Source organism: Notechis scutatus, chromosome 1 (genome assembly GCF_049901735.1).
Source record: "Notechis scutatus isolate UNSWTSFEM ecotype Mainland chromosome 1, rNotScu1.2, whole genome shotgun sequence".
Classification (NCBI taxonomy): Eukaryota; Metazoa; Chordata; class Lepidosauria; order Squamata; family Elapidae; genus Notechis; species Notechis scutatus.
The window spans coordinates 310,700,001-310,727,532 of NC_142009.1; the positions used below are offsets into that span (position 1 = coordinate 310,700,001).

Consider the following 27,532-nt stretch of genomic DNA (forward strand, 5'->3'; position numbering starts at 1 on the left):
GGAATGCTCCAAGCTGCACCATTTTATTGCAGACCTTCTTACAGCAACTACAGCTGGGTGTTTCTTGTAGCTATATGCAAACATGTACTAAAAAAAAGTCAGTTTTCCGTGCCATGTTTAATATTAGATGACATAATCTTTGGGATGTCTGCCTGAGAGGAATTTCTTTTCCATCCACCTGGTATCTGCATTTAAGAAATATAAAAACATTCCATATGTGCAATATAGGTAGCAGTGAGGAAAGACATGACTAATCAAGAGGAAATTCATTTTTCTTCATGTTTTTTTTTTTAAATCTCTCTTTCCCAACCCATCCCTAAGGCAGATTCTCAGTGCAAAGCAAGTCTGAGCAGTCTAGAGAATATTTTCCTCTGTGATGCCAGAATCCCACTCCAGAGAATGGCAGTTGGAGAGGAGAGGAATGCCTTAAAAATGATTAGAGGTCTGTGCATTCTGGTAAAATTAATATTCATCACTGCCTGAGCCAGATTTAGATTATGATCTCCTGGGGGCAATTGCAGTACTTTTCTGGCGCAGAACGTAGAAGTACAACCTTGGCATGAAATGGATTCATAATTCATTGGATGCAGGCATGCTAGTGGCTGTTAACGGTTTCCAGCACTGAAACATACATTCACAATGAGTTGCCATCCCATCCTTCTGAAGTGGTGGTTGGATGACCAAAGATAGAGGAGATACCTCCAAGGATCAGAGCAGTGCTTTTCAACAGCATGGGGGTGGTGGTTTTAATTCATTCTTCCTCTGCCATGTTTTTAATCAAAATGTTCCCTTGCCACTACCGAAGGCTTCTTTTTAATATACTCATTTTACCACAGAAAGAAAGTTAGAAATGCATAGAAAAACAGACAAATCCCATCTCTGCAATAAAGAATTTAATGATGGGCCAAAATCGCCCTGCAATTTTTCAGAAAATGTTTACTCCTGTCAAAGGTACTTTTATTTATCTAGCTAGTTTTCCGAATGCTTGAAAAATTTCAGATTTCTCTAGGTGGTATTTTTGTGTTAACTAACAGTAAGTCCTTGAAGACCTGATTTTATTACAGAGTCTGGAGCTACGGTTATGTTAATAGTGTTGATTGGTTTGTTATCTTGGCTGCTGTATATCTTATTATTTTGCTGTGTTGTTTTTTATCTTGTTTTTATTTATTGTTAGCTATCCAGAGTCATGTATTTGAGATGGGCTGCCATATAAATTAACTAAACAAACAAAGAAGCCTTATGGCTAAAATGGCAAAACTGCTGAAAAGCTTCCTGTTACACATCTTTCCATCACACTGAAGCCTTCCAAATTGCTCACACTTCAAAATATAAAAAAGTCCAATGGAAGGAGTTCTGTACTTAAGAATTAATGGAAATGTAAAAAATCATGATTATATTATTAAAGTCTAAACATACACACATTGCCTCTCTCCTATTACATCGACCTGGCTCACCAGGAGAGAAGGCAGAGTATGATATGGGTCCCATCGATCAGGGACATATGTCTAGTGGGACCAGAAAAAAGGGTCTTTTTGGTGGTGGCTCCTTCTCTATGGAACATCACTCTTCCTGGAGTACAGTTGGCCCCCACTGGGTTGCCTTTCTGAAAGGCCCTAAAAACATGGTTTTGTCAATGGGCCTGGGGACCATGAATGGAGATGGAGCTGATTGCTGATTTGACAGGCGGGAGAGGAGTTGAAGGGTTATGAGTTTTTAGATGATGGATTTTTAAATATTGTAAATGGCCTGAGTCACCTACTGTATCTGTGAGTTGGGTGGCCATATAAATTTGATTCATAAATAAAAATAAATAAATATTGCTTACCCACTGAGAAACAAATAAATGCAGGAATAACTCTACCCGTGATAATTTCTCCTGAAAAAAAAAATCCAATTTAGAAGATATTTCAAAAATAAGTTCTCTTTCATCATATTAACTGAGAACTAGCAGGGAGAAAAAGAAAAGGAGGATCTTTCAGCCTGTTTTTCATACACTGGAACAAACAATAGTTTTTATATTAGATCGTGAAGCACGCAATCACTGAACTGGTTGTTATACTGGCAGCATCCCACCCCTGGATATGGGGCTAAGTAGGTGCCTTAAGCTTTGGAGATATAAGAGGATCCCATTTTGATTTTTAGAGTTTGTGAACCTATTTCCAAAATGGGCTCGATCCATATAATCTCAACATCCCACACCTGGTGTGGCTCTCAAGTAACAGCAAGGATGCACTCTTGCTTTACAGATCATGCCAGAATACTGTTAAGGACACTTTTTATATATTTTATATAAACCTTCTCAGAAGGAGTGTGGTGGCTCATATGGTTAGAATGCTGGGTTGGAGGCCAGTGCCCATATTTGAGACCTAAGTGCTGCTCCATGAGGGGGTGATTCGCTCCAGCTCCTTGATGGGGACATGAAAGGAGCCCCCACGGACATCCTTTGGGCAATAGTGATGTCACTGGCTAATGTAACACCAACCAAAAGACAAATTTCACAGACATATTTTCTAGAAAGACTGCCCCAAATACATCTATCTCTTGAATAATCAAGGGAAATGGATGGATGTTATGTGAGAGGCCCTAATCCTCCTCATGGAATGAAGCCTGGTAGACCAATGGCTGCCACATTTTGTTGTCATGCACAAGAGAAGCATCTTGTGTTACATGAGAACCGTGATAAAGCTGATTAAGTCATTATCCACTGGTCCTTTTGGGGGTCTGAGATGCATTTCTTGGCAGTCCAGCATATTTTTTCCAACACAGACTTCCTAAAGAGATTTAAATATCAAATGTGAAAGCTATATGAAATGGTGATCCTATACAAATTGACACAATCTGGAAATGATATGTGACTGAACTGGAACTGAATGAAGCTTGGATGTTTATGGAATAGCAGTCTATCAAGAACAGGTCTGATCAAGTAGGGAAATAGTCACAAGCACAATCTGAGAAATAGCCACAATCTGGTTATGTGGAACACAAAAGCCTAAGATATGGCAGATAAAAATGGCATTTTAATGTGACAGATGGGTTTGACAGTTACCTACAGGGAGAATATCCATAGAAATCAATTTGTTACAATTTACATTGTCAATTTATTTTGTACTTGTGGTTTTGATCACTTCTTTTAGACTGCAGTCCCCACAATATTGGGTACTTCTGCCTGCATTACCAGATGATTGATCAATTGTGCCATACAATCTAATTCCTTCACATAGTTTGATATGTAACAATAAATTAATTCTTTGGACCAGAAACAATAGAGTGAGAATGACAAATTCTGCTGAAATTCAAAATTACTTAGCTCATGAATATGTTTGTAATCCATCACACTTTAATGATGCAACAGAGATTGAAGATCAGTTTGTCTGTTCTAGACTGTGCAGTCTGTATGATTCTCATATAACCACAGTCTTACACCTTTGCACTCTCCCCTACAAGGTTTTACTTCAAGGATAATATCTTCAAATGCCTTTGAAAATGTAGAGCATAGTTATGTTGTTGAGCTGGCTTTCATTCATGAATTGAAGTTTCCAATAGTCCTTAAGTAAAGCACTTTGCAACAAATAAATGTCAAAAGATAATGAAAACATAAGACTTTATTGATAGTGCTTGCTACTTCAAAAAGGGACTTAATTGGAACAGCTAAAAGTGGGCAAATACACGCTGGACATGGCTTCCACCTGTTGACCCACATGGATCTGTAAGACCAAGGCCATATCAAGTTGCAGACCAACCTTTTAAAATATTCTCTTCCAGGATCAGCAGACCATCTAGCCATTACATGATTGCTTAACTCCAATTTGTTACAATTTAACTTAAATTTGTTTCATCCCAGCCCAACTCTCAAAGCTCACAGGATATAGGTAAGGAACCCCACAGCATCACCTATTCATATTCAAATGCTGATGTATATCAATTATATTTCATCTTACCCTGATGAATTATCTCCCCTAATGGCTTCCCAAAGAAATTAAATAATACCGTAGTCCTTGATACCCTCTGAGCTTGGTTGTTTCCTTGCAGACATTTCATTACTAGACTAGGTAACATCTTCAGTGCAAGCAAATAATCAAACTCAGCACCAAGAAGTCCACAGTTCAACCCTGAATTGTGTATATTCTGTTCTATTGGTAAGTCCTATATTTCTCCATATAAAAAGACCTGGACTCAACCACTCAGTTGTCTTTGATACTTACAGATATTGCCCACTCAAGATAAAACATAAACACTGCAATATAATGCTCCCAAAATTCATAGATTCACTCTCTACAATAGTTGATTCAGGAAAATGCCATGATTAATGATACCAAAGGCAGCTGGGAGATCTTACAGATCCAGGACTGCACTCTTAACACTTTGAGTTTGAGTCCTGGATGAAAAGAATCTAGATAATTCTGTTTCCACCTAGAATCCTTTTCAGCTATAGTTCTACAGTATAATCTTTTTCCAAATGAATGAATGAATGAATTCTTTATTGGCCAAGTATGAGTAGACACACAAGGAATTTGTATTGGTGCATGTGCTCTTAGTGTCCATAAAAAGAAAAGATACATTTGTCAAGAATCGTAAGGTACAACACTTAATGATAGTCATAGGGTACAAATAAGCAATCAAATCATACTAGGAAACAATCAATATAAATCGTAAGGATACAAGCAACAAAGTTACAGTCATACAAGTGGGAGGGGATGGGTGATAGGATCGATGAGAATAGTAATAGTAATGCAGACTTAGTAAATAGTTGGACAGTGCTGAGGGAAATATTTGTTTAGCAGAGTGATGGCGTTCGGGGGGAAACTGTTCTTGTGTCTAGTTGTTCTGGTGTGCAGTGCTCTCTAGCATCATTTTCAGGGTTGAAACAGTTTATGTCCAAGATGTCAGGGGTCTGTAAATATTTTCACAGCCCTCTTTTTGACTTGTGCAGTATACAGGTCCTCAATGGAAGGCAGGCTAGTAGTAATTCTTTTTTCTGCAGTCCTAATTATCCTCTGAAGTCTGTGTCTGTCCTGTTGGGTTGCAGAACCAAACCAGACAGTTATAGAGGTGCAGATGACAGACTCAATAATTCCTCTGTAGAACTGTATCAGCAGCTCCTTGGGCAGTTTGAACTTTTTGAGTTGGTGCAAAAATAACATTATTTGTTGTGCTTTTTTGATGATGTTTTTGATGTTAAGTGTCCATTTTATGTCTTGAGATATGATAGAACCTAGAAATTTGAAGGTCTCTACTGTTGATACTTTGTTGTCTAGTATTGTAAGACGTGGTAGTATGGGAGGGTTTCTTCTAAAGTCTACCATCATTTCTACGGTTTTGAGTGTGTTCAGTTCCAGATTGTTCTGGTCGCACCACAAGGCAAGTTGTTCAACTTCCCATTTGTATGTGAATCTTCTTTAAAAGGAATTTGGAACCTGAAATAACACTATAGTGTCAAGAATTTGTGTCTTGAAGACTACTTTCTTCAAAGTGTTCACTACCTTCAGAAGTTCCTCCCTCCATCTTAGCTGTAAGCTATAAATCTCTAATAAATCATAGGTTTACCTACTTGAAAGTGCTACTTTTTGCCACCTTTTAAAAAATGGTAACTTTCAAAACACTCACCTGGGCTTCTTTCATGTTCAATCAACTTTTACAACATATAACTGCAAGCAGAAATATAATTAAGTTGCTTGTAATTGAACAATACGTTAGATCATCATTTCCCCCTAGTAATCTAATGAAAATCTCAAAATATAATTTACACAACTAAGCTAACCAAAACATAATAGACTGAAATGTTTCAATTTCTTTGTGGGAAAATGAAACAAAAAAAGAAAACAGTTTTGCTCAGAGGAAATTCCAGTAATAATGAACATAGCAAAACAATGCTACTATAGCAACCAAGGTTGCCTACTAAAACTATCAACATTAATAGCAGCTCTTCCCATCATCTTTATTATATCAGGTGTAGGTAGTTAGATACTTATTGAAGAGGTCCAAAGTTTTCTGGGGTCCAATATTGACAGCAAAGCAAGCAGTTTTGCCATCTCCTAAATTGGATGCTGCATTGGAGCAGATTAGAATTGTATTCTATGTAAATCCTGAATCTGTGATAAACCATAGCTATTCAGGAGATATTTTTATTGCTTCAGGATGGAAAGCAATAATTCTAATGTTTTTTTTAACTTTATCTAACACAGCTGCAAATGGAAACTCAATACATTTTTTCAGTTCCAGAGGATTACTTAGTAATCTGTAGCAAACATGAATATTAATAAAATAAAATGTCACAGAATTAAGCCAATCAATGTTCATGACAATAAGCACAGAATAGAAAGAGATGGAGTAGGGTCAACTCTTCCATCAGGCAATGTGATAAGTTCCTCTTGTGGTAGAAAATGGGGAATGAGAACAAGAGGAAGATGGAGGCATTAGCCTGTTGCTCATTTTGCATGCGCACACACACAAACTCAAACACATACACAAACTCTCTCTCTCTCTCTCTCTCTCTCTCACACACACACACACACACACATACACATTGGTGCAGTGAAGAACTATCTCCCATTGCCAAAATGTACTACTCAACTATTGTAATTGGCCTCTGCATATGGCACTGAAAAAACTTATCTTTCAGCACTGGAAGTAAAATGTGATTAATGCTAGATGTCAGAGGCTTTCCTTCTGCCTCTGCTATCAGACTATCTACTCAGTGCATTCTAATTTTTTTATTTGTATTAAATAGTCTTAAAAGAAAGATAAAAACAAATACAAATTAATAGAAGGTAAGAAAAAGAACAAATGCAAACTAATAGAATGTAAGAAAAAGAACAAATACAAACTAATAGAAGGTAAGGAAAAGAAAGAATTCAAAGAAAAAGCTAAAAATGCAAGAAAGGAAAAAGTAGTAAAAGAAAAATAGAAAAAAGATACAAAGTAGCTTTTGCTTTTCTTTGCAACAGTTATATGTACAATTATAAATTTACTACTTACTCTATGGTTACAACATAACTCTCTTCATTCTATAATTTATTCTGTCTAATCATTCAAAGCATAAATCATAAACTCATTTTTTTTCTGTTTTACACAAAGTCCACAAGGGGTTTGCTTAGTGCATTCTTCTAGAAGTTATCTTTCAGAGATGAAGTATGCACACCATAGCAAAAGAAATTTAAGACAGCAGCATCCATTATCATTGAAGTTTTCAAATTTGGGAAGCTCAGCCTTACATATTAGCAATGGGAGCAGAAGGCTGGATTCTGACATTGGATTCACCTCCAATGTTGGAAGTTTGTCTCTTAATTCTAAACAGATTAAACAATGTGGAAACTGTTCCAGCAACCATAGCATCTTCTAACCAATTTTGGGAGACTGCAGGCAAACATCTACAACTGGAGCAGGCTTATTCCCCAAATCCTTGCCATTGTGAATGTGGTCAGTCAGCAAACACAGACAAACAAGAATGCAAATTGATGAGGAGATTGGCACACAGAGTGCGTTTTATGTTTAGGTTTTTTTTTTAATCCCTCCTACCTATAAATCTTGTATCTTTTCTTTTAAGTATACTGAGAGTATTTGCACCAAGACAAATTCCTTGTGTATCCAATCACACTTGGCCAATCAAGAATTCTATTCTATTCTAAATGCACATTTCCAAACCAAACATTGGTTTGGAGTGGCATCATGAGATTTGCCAGCAGGAATATGTACCTTCAAGCAATGGGTAACTTTGGGCAATGAGATTGCAACTAAAGAGTACCTGAAGCAATCTCCTCTTCATTATTTTGTTACCTCCCAACATGGTACATAGCTCATAGCTCAATATTATTGTCCTGGTACCATAGCTCAATTTTATTGTCCCAATTTAAATGGAGAGTTTGAATGCTATTGTTGTCCTTCTTGTTTGTGTGGCATTTTGAAGTTTGCCTCCTGCACCAAAATCCCTGTGGTGGGTCGTGTCCCAGCACCACACGATATGTAAGCTAAGTTGAATTTTTTGGAAAGAGTAATAGCTGGCAGACTTCTCCCAGGAGATTGGATGTGATTCAGCCTGTAGGCAGAGACGCAAGCAAAAACATCCTTGGAATGCCCCTCCCAGACTTCAGAATTAAAATATTTCCTCTCTGCCATTGCTGCAGCATTTGTTGTTGCTGTTTTTAAAAAGTCTCACCGGATCATCTGTGGTGCTAAGAGAGCACTGGATAAGATTGCTTAAGCCTTTTCTTATCTTTTAAATCCCTTTACATTCCCTGTAAACCAGGGAGATTTGTGCCAAGTGATTTTTATTGGGAATGAGAATTTTTGCAGTTTAAGAATATACAGAATGTTTTTTGGGGTATCATTGTGTCATTGAGTGTTAACTCAATGTTATTTTGAGTGCCAGTGGCCTTTTTTGCAAATTAGATTTCCTATTCATATCTCTCTGTTCATAAACGCCTGATGCATAATGATAATAATCAATTATGTATAGCCCAGTATTTTATTTTTACATGCTTGTCAGCAAGGTAGAAATACATTTCCCCAAAGACCAGCAAAATATTTTCCTCTTTTTCCAGCTCTTCCTCAACATCTACTTTGGGAAAGCTCTTTGTACTATTTGAAATCAAAGAATGTTTTTCCCACTCAGACTTTAATGCAGTCCTTCCTTAGGCTATCTTCTGCATGTAAGTTTCAATTCATGAAGATATAATAGATGTAATGCAAGAAATTCAGGAAAAGTTTATTTTATTGTCATCATCAGCTCAACTTTAACTAATAAAGAGCAATACTTGGAAAGAGAAAAGAATTTAAAACAAATATGATAGGATTCTTTTTCCTGGAGATTTCCAGAAGCAGTTGTTTGAGCAACATCTACAAACAATATTACAATTCTTTAATTCTGATGGTATTCAAAATTATTACTTATTATCTGTTGACAATGTGAAGTCACAACTGCCAGTTCTTTGGCTAGTGTTAGCCTTCATATGTATTAAGTTCTTCCCAATCTTTAACATTTTCTCAGCCCTAAGAAGGAGGCACCAACAAACCACTTCTAAAAGCCTCTTGTCAAGAAATCTGTAAGGACTTCTCCAGACAATTGCCAGGAGTCAACAATGATCTGAAGGCATAAAAATGTGGTATGTACTGATACCAATATTTTGAAAAGCCACTATTAGCCACTTCTGGTAAATCAAATCTTGCTGTTACAATTAAAGGTTGTTTCGGTCAGTTGGCAATCTGTATTACACATGCCAGAAGTGATAGACAATAGAGCTGAACCCACTCCCATAGTGACAGTTATATTGAACACCTTCAAGATGCCATATTCTAGTTCCTGGTGTCAGTCCTGTGGCATCCTAATTAGTTTTTTTATCCAGTGTCTTAACTCTGAAATTACAGGTGTGACACATGCATAATGAATAAGTTAGATAGTTTGTTATTCTGGTTGTCCTGTCATCATGCTGCTCTACTTGCCTCAAGGAGGAAATAATAAAAAACAATGGGATCCTGAAATAAACTATAAATCAACACAACAAAACCAAGAAAATTTCAGTACCACAACCAAATTAAACCTGCAAACTTTCAGGCTCCCAGCCTTTCCATTTCCCAATGCTTCTAAATCCACTTCCAAACACAAAGTTTATCTACACGTTAGCTACTTTTGGCTCTTTTCAGGCATCAAGGCACTATTTGAGAATCTACACATCTGGCAGGGAACTGCCAGCCAATCGGCATTTGCATGCCAGCCAAGAACTGAAAGCTTGGTCCTGTTCAACCAAACATCCTTTTCCCACTTTAAAAAAGAAAATATACTTTGTTTTTAAATTCCTAAGTAATATTAAATGTCCTAATATTGGGGCAGCAATCCCAGGAGCTAAGAAAGAGAGTGAGCCAAGAATGCCTTCAAGTTGGTGATGTATTGGTTTTGAAGTGGCATTCCTGGCCTTAAAATGACTTTTCCCTATTCTGGGATCCAACAATATTCACACTGAAAAGATTAAAATTCCAAGTCTCTGTTAATACTATTATATAATCAAAAGGGGGGAGGGTTACCTCTTACAAGTCTGCATTTCATTTACAAAATCTCTAAATTTTTCTTGCACTTGACTTACTCCACGTTATTCTTGATTGTGTTTTCTAGCTAGTATGGGTGGAATATTAGAATCAGAGTATTAGAAGGGATCTAGCCAAAGACAGGATGCAGCTATAACTCTCTGAAAATATCTATCCAGTTTTCTACTGAAGCTCTTCCAGTGAAGGAAGAAATGCTGATCCCTTCCCCTCCCCCAGAGGAAGAGAGAGAGAGAGAGAGAGAGATTGTTCCGCTCCCTTACAGTTTTTATTGTTTAGAAATTGAGCCAAGTTCTTCTCTGGAGTGTCCACTGATTGGATCAAATTCTGCCCTTTTGAACATTACGAAAAAAAGTTTATTTCTTTCTGAATAAAGACCTTTTAGATCTTCTAAAGCCACCATCTTCCACTCCCCAAACTCGTTTGCCGACCCCTTTGCTTTTCTTTTGAGGACTATATGCAAGAGATCTAAAGTACTTTTTTTCCCCAAAAGAACTTGTGCAGTCCGTTTCATCTGCTTTTCATTTCAAACCACATTCTTCTAACCTACGTGAATTCAAACAGCCAAGAGACCCTTTAAATGCTAACAAATGTATTATCACATGAGCGTTTGTGCTTCACAGTCCTCCAAGAAAGCTTATACAGTTATACCAGTTTCTAAGATGCCACACAGCCGCGTTGTTTTGCCATGCTGCAAGATTAACGAATCACTTCTGAAAATATAAACAATGACCTGCTCTCATTCTCTCTCTCTCTCTCTCTCTCTCTGTTCCTCCCCCGCTTCCCCCCACTCCCATCTCTGTTTTGAAGACTGGGGATCATCCGAATAAACTCTTGTAGCCCCCACTGCTCCGAAGATCCCACCTGATAGGTAGGAATAGAAATTGCCCACCCAGCCGGCCACTTTAACCAGCGAGGACCAGCCAATCAAGTGAGGGCACCAGCTGGGAATCTTCCATCAGTTTGGCTGGTCCCTGCAAGGAGGAGTTGCATCCGCCGCACCACTCCCTTTTTCTGCAATGACCTAAAGCAGCAGCTCTGCAAGGCTATGAACAAGCAAGTAAGCAATGCAGAGCCGACCTGAACCACTTGGGGCTCGTCCAAAGGGAGCGTTTTTTTCTTCTTCTCCTGCCGACTGTGTCAGCAGTTGATTCCGACCAAGCTGCACTTTTAGTGCATTCCCGAAAAAAAAAAAACACCACTCAACGCTTCTGTCTTCTGCACTGGGAGTGATTCTTCAAGGCAGCCTTTCTCAAAGGAACCAGAGAAGCTGTCTCTTCTCTTCTCTCTTTTCTTTCTCTCTGTTATTGCTGTGCCAACCTAATCCACCAAGATGTGTGACTGCTTTCATCTCGTACTTCCTAACTGGCAAGGATCTCCAGCCAGTGGTGGGCTTACTTTTTTTCCTCCCTTCTAATACTTTCTTCTGTGCTGCTGCTGCTATTGCCTGTGCTGTGTTAAACTGTGTTTGTTAGCTGCAAAGTCGGCCTTTGTGATTCCATCCCTGCAGCTTTTAGGGTGTGGCTAATCCCAGATACTGCATGAATCAGATAAGGAGTCCAGAGGATCTTGCAATATTTAGTCGGGAGGGCTAAACTTTCCCTTCACCTTTCCTCCTTACATTGAATCGTGTTTTGGAGCTCTGGCACTATGTATAATTAAGTTAATAGCAATATTTCTGCACATCAGAATATCCGCTTTTTCCTCAGACTGCATGCTTTCAATTTCACTAGTTTTTAAAATATATTTACATAGCAATAAGTCTGTTGGTGCACCATGCATGGCATGATTTAAAAATAAAGTAAAATGTCTTTTTTTAACTGCAATTGAAAAATGTGGTATATGGTTTATATGTGCAGACTACAGTGTTTCTAGTAAGTGGTGTCAAAAGTCTTAAGCAACAGCAGATAAAGTTAGCACTTTGGTATATGTGAGAGTACTAGTAAAAGCATTATGTTTGGCAGCAATAAGGGCACACTTCCATAAATTTTAAAAGTTTTGAAAATAATGTCACTTTGTTCCCAGAATCCTCTTGAGAAAAGAGGTAAACAAGAGGGTTTAATATTTAGGAGATGAGGGTTCTGGATTTCAACTCTGTACAAAAGCCCTGCATCTTAATATTAAACAAATTAGAAAAGGCTGGGGGAGGGCAGTGATTAGAAAATCATATTTTGTGCATCCCCAGGGTTTCTCTTAATTTCTTTATGTTTTTTTGCGTAAAAACTGGAATGGCTCAAATAATGGAAGTAGATTAATTGGTAGAGTTGAAAAAAGTATAAACAACACCCACAGAATCTGCCCAATTATACCATTATATATTGGATCCATTCTATAGTAAACAGTTATATGTATCATATGTATCATTTTACTACATTACCAGTAAAACATCCCACCTCAACTTTGTGCACAAACTGACACGAGATGATGGAGGCTGTAATTTTCTCCATCTGGTGGGTACTAATCAGAAGATGCTACAATAGAAATGTATCTTTCAGTTTGTCAAATTTATGAGCAAAATTGCAACAGGAGTTGTTCCCTATTATAATGTAAAGGGCATAACATGTTCACATGATAATCACAATCCAAAATGTACTGCCAAGTGTGAGGGGAAAGATAATAAATGCAACAGTCCCTGACTTATTCCAAAGGCAACTTTTTAAAAAGAGAAATGTAGTGGTTTAACAAGTTGGTAGCCTGATATATGTTTGATATATTAGAAATATAAAGTTGGTGTGTGTGTGTGTGTGTGTGTGAGAGAGAGAGAGAGAGAGAGAGAGAGAGAGAGAGAGATTCAATATTAAGCTGAACATCTGATCATTTAGAATGATTTCTGTTTCTTGCAAGACCAAAGTTTACATCAAACATTTTCTATAATGTGTACCCTTTCACATAGCTGATTTTTAAGTGATTTTAAGAATAATACATGCTAAATGGCCACTGCTTAAATCTTAAAAGGGAACCTATTGGATGCATGATTTTGAATGTCTGGTTGTTAGCTTTTTAAAAAAGTATTTTATAATCCTGTTTCTAATGCCCTGGAATTTATAAGACTAACTTTATCAGTTCTTGTTTCTCAAAGAACTGCTACAAAGAAATAACTGTTTGAGCAGTCCTATTGACTGTTACTACTTTATGGCCTTTATGGAAAGAATGGTATTTTTCCACTGGGAGGAGCAAAATATTAGCTGAACTCTCTCCAAGTCCCAAGATAATATTTTGATTAATTATTATGATCTCAATGTCCAGGTTTTACAACAAGGATAATGACCAAATGGCAGTCTTAACTTGGAGGGGGAAATATCTGGTACCAAAAGACCCACCCTTTCCCCTCCAAATAATCCAGCTAAGATAAAAAATACTTTCCTCAATTTCACATTAATACAATAGCGGTGATGAGAATCTCAGTGCAGAACATAAAATCATGACTGTATCTACTACCTCCTCTTGTTTTATGGTGGAATTGAGTACAGCCATTTGGCTGTATCAAACCCTGCCCATCTCCAGTTAATAACTTGATCCCAACAGGGAGTTTATGCTCCTTATTTATGAAGCTCTAGTCGCTAGTTAACCACAAGATTATTCTAGGGAATCGTTTTTGAAATTGAAAAGACTTAAGATTGCAGCCGCAAGACTCAAACATCTGTATTGAAAACCAAATATATCCCAAGAATATAAGTTTTGGCATTTCTACTTAAGTATTTATGTTCTTGTTTACATAAAATACCTTTTAACCTGAGAATGCACTATGCCTGGTCTTTAAAATGGATGAGATGATAAATAAATATTCTGTTCAGCATTATATCTCAATGTTTCTGTCCCACAAAGTATTTAAATAGAACTCTGAACGAATCAAAAATGTAAGTTCATTGACTTCATATAATTGCTGCAATATCTCATTTATTCATACCTGAGTAAACATCCCACTGTGCTCTATAATTGCATTCATAGATGATCCAGGCAACCAGATGTAAAAAGGTCATCAAACTAATATCCAAGTCCTTGCATTTTAATAGCAGTATAGATCAAGCTGTTTGAATATCAGAGGCAGAATTTCCATCTCACTTCAAATGTATCCTGGTTTAAGGTAGAGTCTGCTTGTGCTGGGAACCATCAAAGGATGACAGGCATGCTTGAATCAGCCAACTATTTTTGGGAAATCCATAGCTTGAAAGGAGAGAAAAAGCAGATGGTTTTATTCTCAAATCTTTATTGTGAAAGTTTTTCCAGTAACAACAAAACTAGCTCAATAAGAAACCAGGCAACTGTATTTTAGAATAAATTTAAGATTTTCTTTGGTTCTTGATGGGGTCAATACATTGTTCTGCAAGGGAATGTGACTATATTAACCTTCTGTGAGATACAGTAGAACCTCTAGTCACAACCATAATTTGTTCCATAACTTTGGCCACAACCCGATTTGGGTGTGACCTGAATCTAATTTTGGAAATTTGGTGCTTACAAAAAAATGGCGCGGAAGAGGAAATCGGCCGCAAAAAAATATGTGAATTTTTTGGTCAGAACCCGATTTGGTCATGGTCAGAAGCGTTCGTGACCAGAGGTTCTTCTGTATTTTTCTACCACCACAGTTTTGACTTTTGGAGGCGTGAAATTACTCTATATCACTATTTGGTACGATTGTGCTTCTTTGTGCTGCAGTAGATATGTTGCATAGCAAATAGTCTGCTTATCTCAATATTATAGAGAATTGTTAACTAGTTGTTTTTCACTTACACTGTAAAAACATGTTCATTTTTATATAACTGAGTAAGATAACAAGAATGTGTTTTGTTGCTGAACATTTAGGATGCAGAAAAACAATGACTCTGACTTTGCAGTGACTCTAAAACTGCTTCAAGAGAAATTTTGTTTTCCTTTCAGAACGTATTTCATATAAAGGCCATCTTTAACTATTCAGTGTATTAACTTTTTACATAAAAATGGATATTGCCAAAATCTCTCCATCTTTTAAAAAGCATTTAAGGAATTGTGAGATAGCAGTTTAATAAACAAAATCTCTAATTGTAGACACAGCCCTTACTCAAGAGAAAGCCCAGTGACGCTTGTAAGGACCATTTAAAAAGCCAATGCTTAGAAGCAAAAGGTAACAAAGCAGTAAATCACATATACTTTCTGAAATCGTAACATTGATATACTGATGATGTTACCTAGTTTGAGTAACGAAACATCTGCAAGAAAACAACCAAGCTCAGGGAGACCAAGGATCCCTCATTTCAACCCAGAGCTACAAATATTCCCCTCTTTCAGAGATAATTGCAGAAATGAGGATGAAGAAGAAAACAAATAAATTCTTTTTTTAAAAAATACAAAAGAAATATACAGTAATTCTCACCAACCATCCAATCTCTGGAGGCAGTATTCCAGAGAGCTGGCACCACTATTGAAAACACCCATTTGTGTAATACCCGCAATAGAATCTCTCTGGGTGATCATCTAAAAACCATTCAAATGTATAGCAAGAGGGAGCTAGCCTGTTTTCCATATTGTTTAGAGGTTTATATGCCATTAATAAAGCCTTCAACTAGTAAATGGAGGAGCATGCCATTGTTTCAATTAATGCTATTGTGTATGGACTGCAAATATCTGGATGACCGCAAGATAGCAGCACAGCATATGACTGTTCTGCATATTGCATTACATGAATAAGAATTGTTAGCAGTGCTTGGAATATGGTGAAGATGCAGAGAAATTCAGCAGTGAGGAAATAAAACATTGGGGGGGGATATATGCTATTCCAGAAAGGAGGGGGACAAGGAGGAGGAAGTAGGGTTGTCTACTACAAAGTCAAGAGCAGCATAATGGAAGCAGGAAAGGGAAATGGTACAAAGGCCATGCTAAATTCACACTGACCAGGTGAACCATCAGATGGCAGCAAAAGGTACAAGAAACTTTATGCTCCTGTCTAATGATTCAAAGTGACTCAGGGAAACTTTTGCCGCCTAGTCCTAGTGCTGATGCAGCTTGCCATACCATTCCACCCACAAGAGTCCAGAGCTACTATATTCTTATTTCTCTCCCCAACAGATTTAAATACAAATTGCAGATACCCTGCCCTTTCAAACTTTATGCACTAACTCTGTAACTTTTGACTATTATTGAGATGGAAGAAAGAGCATTTGATAGGCTGGTCTTAGGACCCAGAGAGATCCTAATGGTAGCTAAGCCATCCTTGACCAGAAAAGGAGACACTATATGATGAGCCAGGGTGATGCAGCGGTTAGAATGCAGTATTGCAGGAAAATTCTGCTGACTGCCAGGAGTTTGATTCTGACCAGCTCAAAGTTGACTCAGCCTTCCATCCTTCCAAGGTCGGTAAAATGAGGACCCAGATTGTTGGGGGCAATATGCCAACTCTGTAAACCACTATGAAGCAATATATAAATCTATGTGATGTTGCTTTTGCCATTGTAGCAGATGTTCCAGCCAGAGCTGATAAAAAGCATTCCTGACCTCAGATGTAAATTGAGCCTTGATGACTCAAGGATGACCATTTTCTGAAATCCACCTGAATTAATTCAGGAGAATAATGTGGTATTATGAAAAGCCACTGTCCCAGAAGCTTGTCTTTGCCTACAGGTCATCCAGCAGAGAATCTAAGACCTTTTCAGTTCTCAAAACAGGCTTGAATCTAGACTGCAGTGAATCAAGATAATCAAGAATAGCCATTTCAGTAATGCCATCTCCAATATCTTATTCAGATATGTTAATGATTAAATAGTATTTGTCATGATAAAGTCTTTTCTTCAAAGTAGAGTTTTCAGGGATGGGTGACCCTATGGCTGGCAGCATCTCTCTAGCATGCAAACATATATCCAAGACTTATTGGATCCATCCAGGTATCACTTCTCAGTTCATTCAAACAAACCTCAAGGTAACAGTCAAGAGAACACATTGTAGGGTAAAATAACTACAAATAATTTGAACATATCCTAAGGAAGCTACAAACTAAACCTATGTAAGTTTCACCATTATTATTTACTCTCATGCATGTCTGCCCTAGTTCACAACAAAAATTGTTTCATTTGAATGTTGACCAGGCATACTTAAACCACAGTGAGACTCTTTAAAACACTCCAGGGGGTTGTTGATAGACATAAAGTTTTCCTACTAGGACCTGTTTTTTAGTTCAAAACAGCAACTAAGGATACTGGAGAAATAGCTGCCCTCTGTTATGGGAACTAGTTTTACGAGTTTTTTCCTAAGGAAGTCAATCTTGTATCCCCATGTACTTTCTTTTAGATGGCACACTAGCTTATTTCCCACAGCTTTCATTTTACATTATGTTTTCCCTATTATTTTCTTAAGCTAAGAAAATGCTGGTGAATACATATATATACATTGTTGAAAAGTGAGATAGAAAATCTGAAAGAGTTAGATATGTAGTTATTTACAGTTTAGTTCTGTGTCCAAGTTGGAACCATTCAACAAATCCCTTAGTTCTTCTTGAAACAGTTTAGCAGGCAGGTTTATTTTTATATATATTGGGATAAACAAAATATTTCCCATTGCTTGCAATAAAATGGGAGGGGTGGCTCATTTTAACTAACCAAACTTTACAAAGACACAAAGTGTGAATGTTAAATAGCAAGGAACATAGAAAATTGGCACAAACAATAAGATCTGCTTCAGGGAAAATAAGGAAGTGGTTGTAGCTGAAATGGAATGCAGTGAGCCCTAAATAGTGTGTAATGTTCTTTTAAAAGCTTCATGACTAAACTGGGGGGAAACTCTTGATTTTGCACAATGCTGCATTTTCCTCAAGTGAAAAAAGAGACACAAACAACAAACTGAAATTAACATTCCACCTAGTCAAATTGATTTATTTAATTCAAATGTTTTGCTATACTTTTTATTGCTGGCATTCAAACAAGTTAAAATTATATACAGTTTGACACAGAGAAAATTATGTGAAACAATACAAAAATAATAGCTATTTTGAAGTAAGATATAGGTATAAGATATTTCCTTTAGAATTTGTTCAGGAGATCAAGTTTTGAGCAAGCAATGGAAGAAGCAAAACATTTCCATAATTTCTCCATTCAGAAACATTATCAATAAGTAACTAATGATAGAACTACCAAGATCAAGGTTCTGCTTGCCAATCCTACAAAGGACAGAAGGATTAACTGTAAGCTTATCTGGTAAAAAATAATTATGGAGTTTAAATCCAAGGAATCTTACCGAAAACACTAGAAGATAGATAGAAAAAAGAGCATGGAGTTTTCAAACCAACAAGATACAGAAGTAATAATGGCTCATTTTGCCACTGAATTCTGGCATGAAATTCATCAACATTTTATTCCTCTTTCAACATAGCTTTAGCTCTCAAAACACGAAATACATACCTGCCCTACAAGCAAACTGATGGCATGGCCACATTTATAGAAGATATTAAAAAAGATTCAACAAAAAAGAATTTGTTCAGGAATTTTGGTGTGTCCTAATTTAACAAACAGCAGTTGTGATTATTGCAATGATGATGCAACAATAGTGGTGGTGTCATTCCACTAAATAATTGGAAGACCAGAAGCTGCTGAAAAGTCAAGGTTCTATTCAAAGGTGACTTTTTCATTCTAGGAAATTAAATCAATAAGAAAATATATTAAACTTTTCTTTAAGGAATTGCAGGCTGTCATTAAACAAATTAGATGCAGTAAATTTGAAGAAGCCCAATTGGCAAACAGGTGTGTCTGTGTGTAAGTAGGAGCAAAAAACATATCCACCAATTTGAAAAAAAGAGAACAAGAGAGACTTCCGGAGAATTTTTTACACATTCCCTACAGTATTGGCTGAATGGCTTGACCTTTAAATTTTTAATGATGATTAAAATGGCAAATTTATTATTTTATCACCTATATAAAAGGTGCACTTTTCACCACAACCTCTTTTGAAAGTGCCCCCCCGCTACAAAAGTATAAAATAACTTGGTCAACTTGGTTTTCAGAAAACAATAATTATGGAAATGAAGGAGGAAGAGTCCTTGAGAGAGAAAAGGGATGTCACCATTTCAGGATTACAAAGTGAATCTGATTTTCATGTTTCAGTTTTCCTAATCAATGACAATTTATAATGCCAAGAAGCATCTAAAAGGCCATCTGAGAAATATATGAGCTCCAAAGATGATAAACCAGCCCTGGATCAACTGCAATATTATCAGCACTGGGAAATAAGACCAAATTGCTGAATCCCCTACATCAGCACTGCCCCAAAGCATGCATGAGTCAGTACTGATTGGATGAGTATTCAGTGCAAATCACATTATTTTATTAGATTTATATCTCCTCTTTCCTCGAGGAGCTTGGAGCAACATATTTAGGGTTGCTTTTAGCCTAAACAACCCTGTGAAGTAGATTTTGTAAGGGAGTTATGGCCTAAGCTTCTATGGATAAGGGTGAACTTGAACTTAGATATCTCAGATCTTAAGTCTCACACTTTTTTCCACTACATCACACTGGCTCTGAATCTTGTATTCCATATAGTGATGTGCTGCATGGTGCAAGCAGGTCCTTGTTGATAAACGGGTGGTTTACCTTATCGTGACATTTGAAGCAAAAAGACCCTTCTCTTCCCCCCCTCCCCCCCACAAAACAGGTCTCTTTCAAGGTCCCTGAGAAAGGCACCCATATTTTTGCAGCAACAATCATTCTCCTCCATCAATGCCCCAGCAATTAACTCAAGCAGCCAGAGAGTGAGTATGGCTATTCATAAATAAGTTTCCAGAATAATAGTACAAAGACCTCATGTACAAATACAGATGCACCCAGTTACAGGTGGGATTTAAGGGGACAGCGGCAAATGCAACAGCACACAAAAGTGGTCCCACAACACTCCGACAATGCTCTTCACCCCAGGACTGACTACCATGTGCTTGTGATGGCATCGTGCAATGGCACATGTCCCTGCCTCCTTCCCTGACTGCACGAGGTCAAATTTCAGGCAACAAGGAAGGAGAGCAACTCGCTGTCTCCCAGGGCCTTGGAGATGGCAACAGTGCCCTCCTGTCTCTGGGCTGGGTTGGATGTCTTCAGTCCTGCTCACCCACCTCCTGGCGCTCACTGCAGCCAAGACAAGGAGAGTCTGTTTTCCCAGCGCCTTGGATGGGACATGACTTAGAGGCTATGGCTACTATCTCTGAGCTGCAATCTCAAAAAAAAAAAAGAAAGAAAGAAAGAAACTTTGACTTGGCTGGATTTGCAGTCCAGATCTGGTAGATCCAGGGGTGGGATTCAAATTTTTTAACAACCAGTTCTGTGGGTGTGGCTTAGTTGGTGGGCATGGCTTGGTGGTCATGTGACTAGCTGGGCGTGGCCAACTCAACATCACTCACATCAAGGGGCGCTTCTCCTCGCCTGGCCTCTTGTGACTGGGGATGCTGCAATGGTCGTAAGTGTGAGAAACAGTCATAAGTCACTTTTTTCAGTGCCATTGTAATGGTCACTAAATGAACTGTTATATGTCAAGGATTACCTGTACAAAAATACAAAAAGCTTCTTTGCTTGCAAAAAGCTGCCCTAAATACCAATCATTAGATTAAAAATATCTGCAAGCCAGAGTTACAAATTAGGCAGGGTGCCAGAGCATCTTGAGGAATTTAATATTTTAAAATAATTAAAATGCAATGATAACCATCAGCAGCCAACTCTTGCTCATAAAGTGAAACCCTTTTGCAGAGAGGTCATTTAAGCTCTCCAGAAAGAGCACACCCAGGAGAAGCAATCCTTAGATCCATTTGCATCACTTAAAGACACCAGCTGGTCTCCCTCACCTCATAAAATATCCTAAGGAAATCTATCCAGATTTAAGGAAAGATCACATGCCCCCCAGAAAGGCAATAAAAAAAATCAGTGCCAAGCTTGCATCCTGCCTCTTGGAAGTATACCCCAAAAGGATAGTGCCAGATACCACTAAAGCAGTGAAGGAAAACTCCCTCTCCCCAAAGAAACCATGAGGCAGGAAAAAATTCAAACACAATACAAATAATTAAATCACAATAGTAGCTGTTGCTTGTTAAACCAATTACCAGAACAAATAGACACAGGAACTAGCCATATTTCTCAACCCAGTTTCTTTTCAGGAACAGAGATTAACCTTTTTCCTTCCAAATAAAGCTGAATAGGGAAAATTATCCCATCAATAAACACAGGATTAAACATCACCAAGCACAGAATTAAACTTCACCAAAAACCAGTTTTAGACCAAAACTCAGAAAGGGTATGTAAACTCACGTTTGAATGTCAATCTTTCTAACTAGCCAAGAAGCCTTGCTGAATGTCACTCGTCTTGGTTTCTTGTCATTAAAAGCTTCTTTCCGCAGCTCTGTTTTGTTGTTCAATTATTTCTTCAAAGTGCTAACTCCAACAGGGGAGTATTTCCTCCCAACAGCAGTGTAAAAAACTTAAAACAACCCTTCCCCTTTAAGAAAGTCAAGCTGTCAGGTTTCCAAGTGAAATGGCTACAATAAGTCAATTTCAGGCTCCACACAAGCAAAGTACCAACACAGGAGAAAAAAAAAAAAAAAAACTCCAGAGAAGCTCCGGAGACAGGAAGTCTAGTTCTGCCAAGAATGTAATAAAAGTTAAGGAGATGCAGTTACAATACCAGAATGTAAGGTTTATAAATATTATATTATATTATTATAAATATTATAAATAAAAATTCTATTTGGAGCTGCTTTTTTCCCTCAAAGCAAACCTGTAAAAAGTAAGGCTGACTATGAAGAATCAATGTGCGATCAAGCCATGCTTCTCCAAAATACTGGATTCACTAAAGCCCATCTGTATGGTATGCAACTGCATCATATGAAACTTCCTGCAATCTTAAATTCTGATTAAAAATGTCATCTGTCCCATTGGAAAAAAAAAATCCACAATGGTCATTTTGGTACTTTAAATCAGAAATAATGGTGGCTGACCAAGGAAAAAAAATCTGAAGACTTCCAAACTTGTTTCTTAAAAAAAACAAAAAACCAGCCGTGATTAGCAGAAGGATGTGAACAGCATTGCAGGTGAATTTTGAATGAAGATTAAGCCAGTGGATAGGTAAGGAACTGAATTTGCTAGAGGTAAGAGTCATTTTCTTTATACTGTTGTTTTTTTAATCTCACATTTGACCAAAAACTGAATTCAAGCAGTGGAAATGATACCTATTTGAGCCACATCTACAGATTTAACTTGCAACAACAATTTGTCTTCAACTTGATGCATTCAGTTAATGAATCAAGGAAGCTTGACTACCCCTGCTTTTTATACCCAAATTTCTCAGTGCAGGATTTAGGACTCTGCAATATGTACTTTTTTACTATGCACTTATCTTAATCCTAGAATCCAAAATCATCTCAGGAAACTGGAAGAAACAGCAGCTTTATAGGGCAACCATGAATTTACTGATTTACTTATTGGCATGAATGACTTCAGAAGGGGATTTGAGAAATTCATAATAGAAGAGAAAGATAGGACTCTCAATCTACTAAACAGAATCCGTTGGCTTGGAGACCAAATATCATTCAATACTGATTCTCAAATTCTGAGAAGCAACTTTAAAAGAGAAGAGTTGTTATTGTCACATCCATACTCATCCATTATGAGGACTAGTTTTAATGGGGAAAAAAATAGGTTTTGAAATTATTTCAAGACAACTTTGGAGAAATAGGTGGAAGATTCCTGTTCTTATGTCAATGGACAATGTGAGCATGCTACCGTTCATAATATGGTACCTATGATTGATTTCTTGAAGAAGATATCATCTCTACAGCAATTACTATCTCTCTAGCTTCCAAAGGGAAAACATCAGGTTTCCCCCTTTAGCAGTGTTACTATCACCACTAAGAAAATCAGAGAAAACTTCCTTCCAATCTCTCTGTCTACAAATCTGATTTTTAAAAAATCAGGGAAACATTTTTTTAAAAAAAGATTATTCACCTTCAGTCCAAAGAAGTGCAGTCTAGCTAATCAGTACTTTCTGTTCAAGTCTGCTGCTGACCTCAGTTTTGAAGAGATCTGATGCTTTTTGAATGAGAATATGTGAAAAACATGGAACATATTAAGTATTTTAATAATCAATGCTACGTCATATTAATACATATATAAAGGACCTAAGATAACTCGGCAGTATGCTATGGTGAAATAAAGACAGCCTCTGCCCAGATGTTCATAATCAAAAGTGACCAATGGAAAGAGTGAATCATAGACATGATCTAAAGAACTCGGAGTGAGTAATGAAATATATATCTCAAAAAAAAAAAAAAAAAAAAGATTAAGGAGCAGTAGTGAAAAAAATACTATGAACATAAGGGACGAAAGAGAAAACGTAACATAGAGAAGAAATAAAATGCCCTGGCCATTCATTAGACTGTGGATCTTAATAATAGGCAGAAAATTATTAGTCAATTAAATTATTAATAAGTAGTAGTGTATTTACTGCCAAGTGTAAGGAAGGGATGCTTTTCTGCTTCATGTATTTATCTTGATTTGGGTGATTGTAAGGTATCATTTGCAGCAAAATATCTTTGGTAGGCTTTGAGAAAAAACAATACGAATACCATGCAGTGCATTAATTAAATATTTATTTATTGAACACATTTCTCTCCCACTGCAATCAAAATTACCCAGGATATATTATCAACGTAGTGTGTAACAAACTGCAATAACAGCAAAGGACAACAAAACAAATGATAGTTGCATGATGACATCAACATGAAAATGCTACGGTAGTTACATACCTTTTATATAACATTTGATGCAAGACCATAATACACAGCATTTGTATGATGATGTTATTATGCATATCTTGTTGTCTGCCCCACCTCCATGGACTCCGAACAGTAATTGCTGATTACGACACAGTTCCATGGCATTGCTGTGTGAAGATTTGTGACATTTCGGTTGGAGCTGGGTCTTGCTATGTTCTGATGGTACGCTTTAATGTACTTTCTGTCAGGCATGGTTCATCATTCATCACTATTTCTGGACACGGATGGACAGATCCCTTAATATGTAAATTGCAGAATGCTTGCTGGATATTTTCATTTCTTCCATTTGACATTAAAATTCATTCCATGCTGCTGAGACCTCTATTCTGTGACCATGTGATATTTTTTCTGTCACAACTCTATGAATCAAAATATTATTAATAAAAGAATTGAGAATTTTCTGTAATTCATTTTAGAGGGAAACAAATTTCAAGGAATGAAGGCAAAATGACATTTGCCCATTGGCGTCAGTATGAATATACATTGCTGATGGTGAGCAGGGGGATAGGATGAGTTTTCTCAGAGCTGTCCCTCAATTCATAATGACGATGCCACTCTTTAGAATGTGTAGTTCCGAGTACTAATCCTAATAGAGAGCTGCCAGGAGAGAGCATCATGCTCACATTCTAAAACAAAGTAATAAGAAAATGTAAATATTAACCAAATATTTGTAGAGTGAGATAAGGGTTAATGGAGAGCCAGTTTGGTGCAATGGTTAAGGCACTTGGCTAAAAACTGGGAGACTGTGAGTTTGTGTCCCACCTTAGACATAAAGCCAGCTGAATCACTGGGCAGGAATCTCTTTCTCTCTCCCTCAGTCATGGGAAGAAGGTAGTGGCAAACCACTTCTGAAATCTTTCCAAGAAAACTGCAGGAACTTGTCTATGCAGTCACTAGGAGTTAAGACTTCCTTGAAGAAGAAGAAAAGGGGGGGGGGGGTGCCAAGATTTCTGCTGAAAGCAAGTTAGATCCATGACAGAGTAAATTCTAGCCAGAAGGAAATCCAGTCATTGTTTATTCTTCTGCCCTCTTTCCTCTCTATCCCCCATAACAGGAATAAACAACGTTTTACTTATTTCCTAAAATATGCAAGATGGTACAAAGATAAAAGCCCGATTAGAACAGCACTTGGTCTTTTTGACATTCTATAAGCTGCTTTAACAGTGCTTTCGGGATCAGCTTTGTGATCCCATGTTGTCATTTGTTGATTGATTGATTTAAACCATTTATATAGCTTCTGATTGGCGGCTCCTAATCAGTCATATGGCTTCGTTAATCATTCCAAAAGGTAATGAGAAAGAATCCTGCCGTCCAGTGTTTCTCAACCTTAAACACTTTAAGATATGTGTTGACTTCAACTCCCAGGATTCCATAGATAGTCATAACTGCCAAGGAATTGTTGATGTTGAAGTCCACACATCTTAAAACTACTGAGATGTGTTATTTCAGTACAGATTCACAATTCACATGGACTTTCTATCTAATGCTCCCTGTTCCCAAGCAAATATTCGTCCCAAAAATGAATTCCAAATATAGCTCAATTAAAGAGGCATAGATATGTTTCATTTCATAAATACTCTGCTTAATACCTGAAATAAATCTTATTTTCTATTCTCCTCCATGGAAATTACAATAAATTTGAGCATCAGCCAAGTATGAAAGCTTAGACAAATCCCTAGTCGAAGCCACATACGGTAATTGGAAAAATTGGAGATTGCCATCTTACCGAATAAACCAATTTGTCTAGCTATCTTAGCATCATCTGCACAGAGTAACAGTGATTTTTCCATAGCCTCAGAATTTTCCTCGGTTGAATTTCAAAAAGATTTCTCATTACTATCTGATTTTTAGCTGGAGACTACAGAGATTGTCTATATTTAAGCGCAGAGCGGTAGTCTCCTCTCTTAATTATAAAACCTGATTACACCACTAGTAATAATGCCTCATACTATGGCAAAAATCTGAATAATTCTTGTGAACGTATGCATATGTGTGCAAATATCCAGTGATTCAAACCCATCACTTGTTTTCCCAAGTGTCAGTGACTCACTCACCCTGAAGATCCATGAATAAGCCTTGTAACTCTTATGGTCTTTGTAATTAAATATTCATTTTATCTTGCACACATATAATGCTTCAACATTGTTCTTCAGAACAAATATTTTGAAGAAGACTTTAGTTTACTTTATTGTCATTGCACCTCGTATAACGAAATTAAATACCATCTTCAGTGTACATTATGACTATGAAAATAAACACAAACACACATCCTTCACATTCTATACATTGAATTGAAAACTCCTGATACTGTATTAATATTACACTATACAGTAGAATTCAATAGCGTTAGTCCCCTGGGATAGAAGCTATGTTTCAGCCTATTTATCCTTGTTTTTATTATGCTGTACTGTCTGCCAGATGGTAATAGTTCAAAAAAAAAAAAGGTGCCCAGGATGAGATGGATCTTTGAGAATGTTTTGAACTTTCTTAAGGCAGCGGGAGCTATAAAGCTTTTCCAAAGAGGGGAAAGGACAACCAATGATCTTTATTTAATCTTTAAAACACTTTCAATTTAATTCTTCTTTGAAAGCCGTCTTCTGTGCAAATGTTCCATTTTTTTTCTTTTTCTTCCTTTCTTCAATTCAAATGCTTACTTTTCTATTCAAATATTAATTCAAATGTTAATTTGAATACCTTCTGCTTCACATAAATATTGTGGAATCCAAATCTGGGACCAAAGGTTTATTTTTCCAAGCGTTCAGACTCATGCTAGAACCAATCATCAGGGAACTTCTCAGATAGGCTCCAGCATGAGCCCAAAAGCTTGGAAAAGTAAACCTGTGAGTCCTGGTGTCCAACTCAGATTGGATCCTGCAGCATGATCCTGGGATATGTATTATTTAGCTTCATTCATGATAAATACTCTAGTTATAGCATAACATTGGAATATGGCTACTTATAGGAGATATGTCAACAACAAAACTCAGTAAACATATCTTAAGAGTCAAAATAGAGGTTAACATCATTATGAAAAGTATAACTCCTTACTATAGGTTTTAATTTTAAATAAGCTTAATTGCCCTGTAGATTCTGAACAGGTTGTTGAACGATTTTGTTCTATCACAATTGCCGTTTGAATAATTTCACTTTAAATAGGGGAAGTGTCATTTTATGATTATAATAAGAACTATGCTTTTTTTCCTGACCGCCTGTTCCTATCAATAGAAGAGTAAGAACATTACCTTGCTTTGCTGAGTAGGGGACTCATTAAAGTATGTAGATAGGATGGGCATAAGGGGAGAATTTGCATTGTATAGATGTTTTCTATATTATGGAAGCACAAGGAAACTACAATGTCTATATTAACTACAAAAATTAACGTTTACATCTCAGCTTTTATTTAGTCATACCGAAAAGGCTAAAAACTTTCTAGTAGCTAGTACTTCAGTGTCCTATTCCTTTGCTTCTCTGCATCAAACTGCAGAGTTATGTAAGATATCTAAAAATACTCATTTTTCTAGACACAAACCAAGCCTTTTTTTTGTGGAATAAGGAGAGGTGATCATGAATCAAAATTATAATTATCAGCCTGAATACAAAGTAGATTCAGCTCCAGCTACCGGCTTTGTGTTATATACTATTTTGACTATTATACAGCAACGCATGCACTTTTTCTTCCTTTTATAGAACACTCTTATGAGTAATGAAATTAATAAATCATGAGAGAGTAGTCAT

The 27,532-nt window shown here is 37.0% G+C and overlaps 1 protein-coding gene and 1 long non-coding RNA gene across 2 annotated transcripts in view; one reads left to right on the forward strand and one right to left on the reverse strand.

Annotated features, from left to right (window-relative positions):
• LOC148133489 (uncharacterized) overlaps positions 1–21,539 on the reverse strand; it is a 42,845-nt gene extending 21,306 nt beyond the window's left edge. The window contains exons 1-2 of the long non-coding RNA XR_015746870.1: positions 21,276–21,539; positions 14,095–14,196 (exon numbers count right to left, since the gene is read on the reverse strand). This is a non-coding gene — a long non-coding RNA (uncharacterized LOC148133489). The remainder of the gene's footprint in view (positions 1–14,094; positions 14,197–21,275) is intronic.
• LOC113413665 (uncharacterized) overlaps positions 11,102–27,532 on the forward strand; it is a 68,422-nt gene continuing 51,991 nt past the window's right edge. Inside the window, exon 1 of the mRNA XM_087952253.1 lies at positions 11,102–11,420. Coding sequence (XP_087808379.1) covers positions 11,366–11,420 — 55 coding nt within the window. The 5' untranslated portion in view covers positions 11,102–11,365. The remainder of the gene's footprint in view (positions 11,421–27,532) is intronic.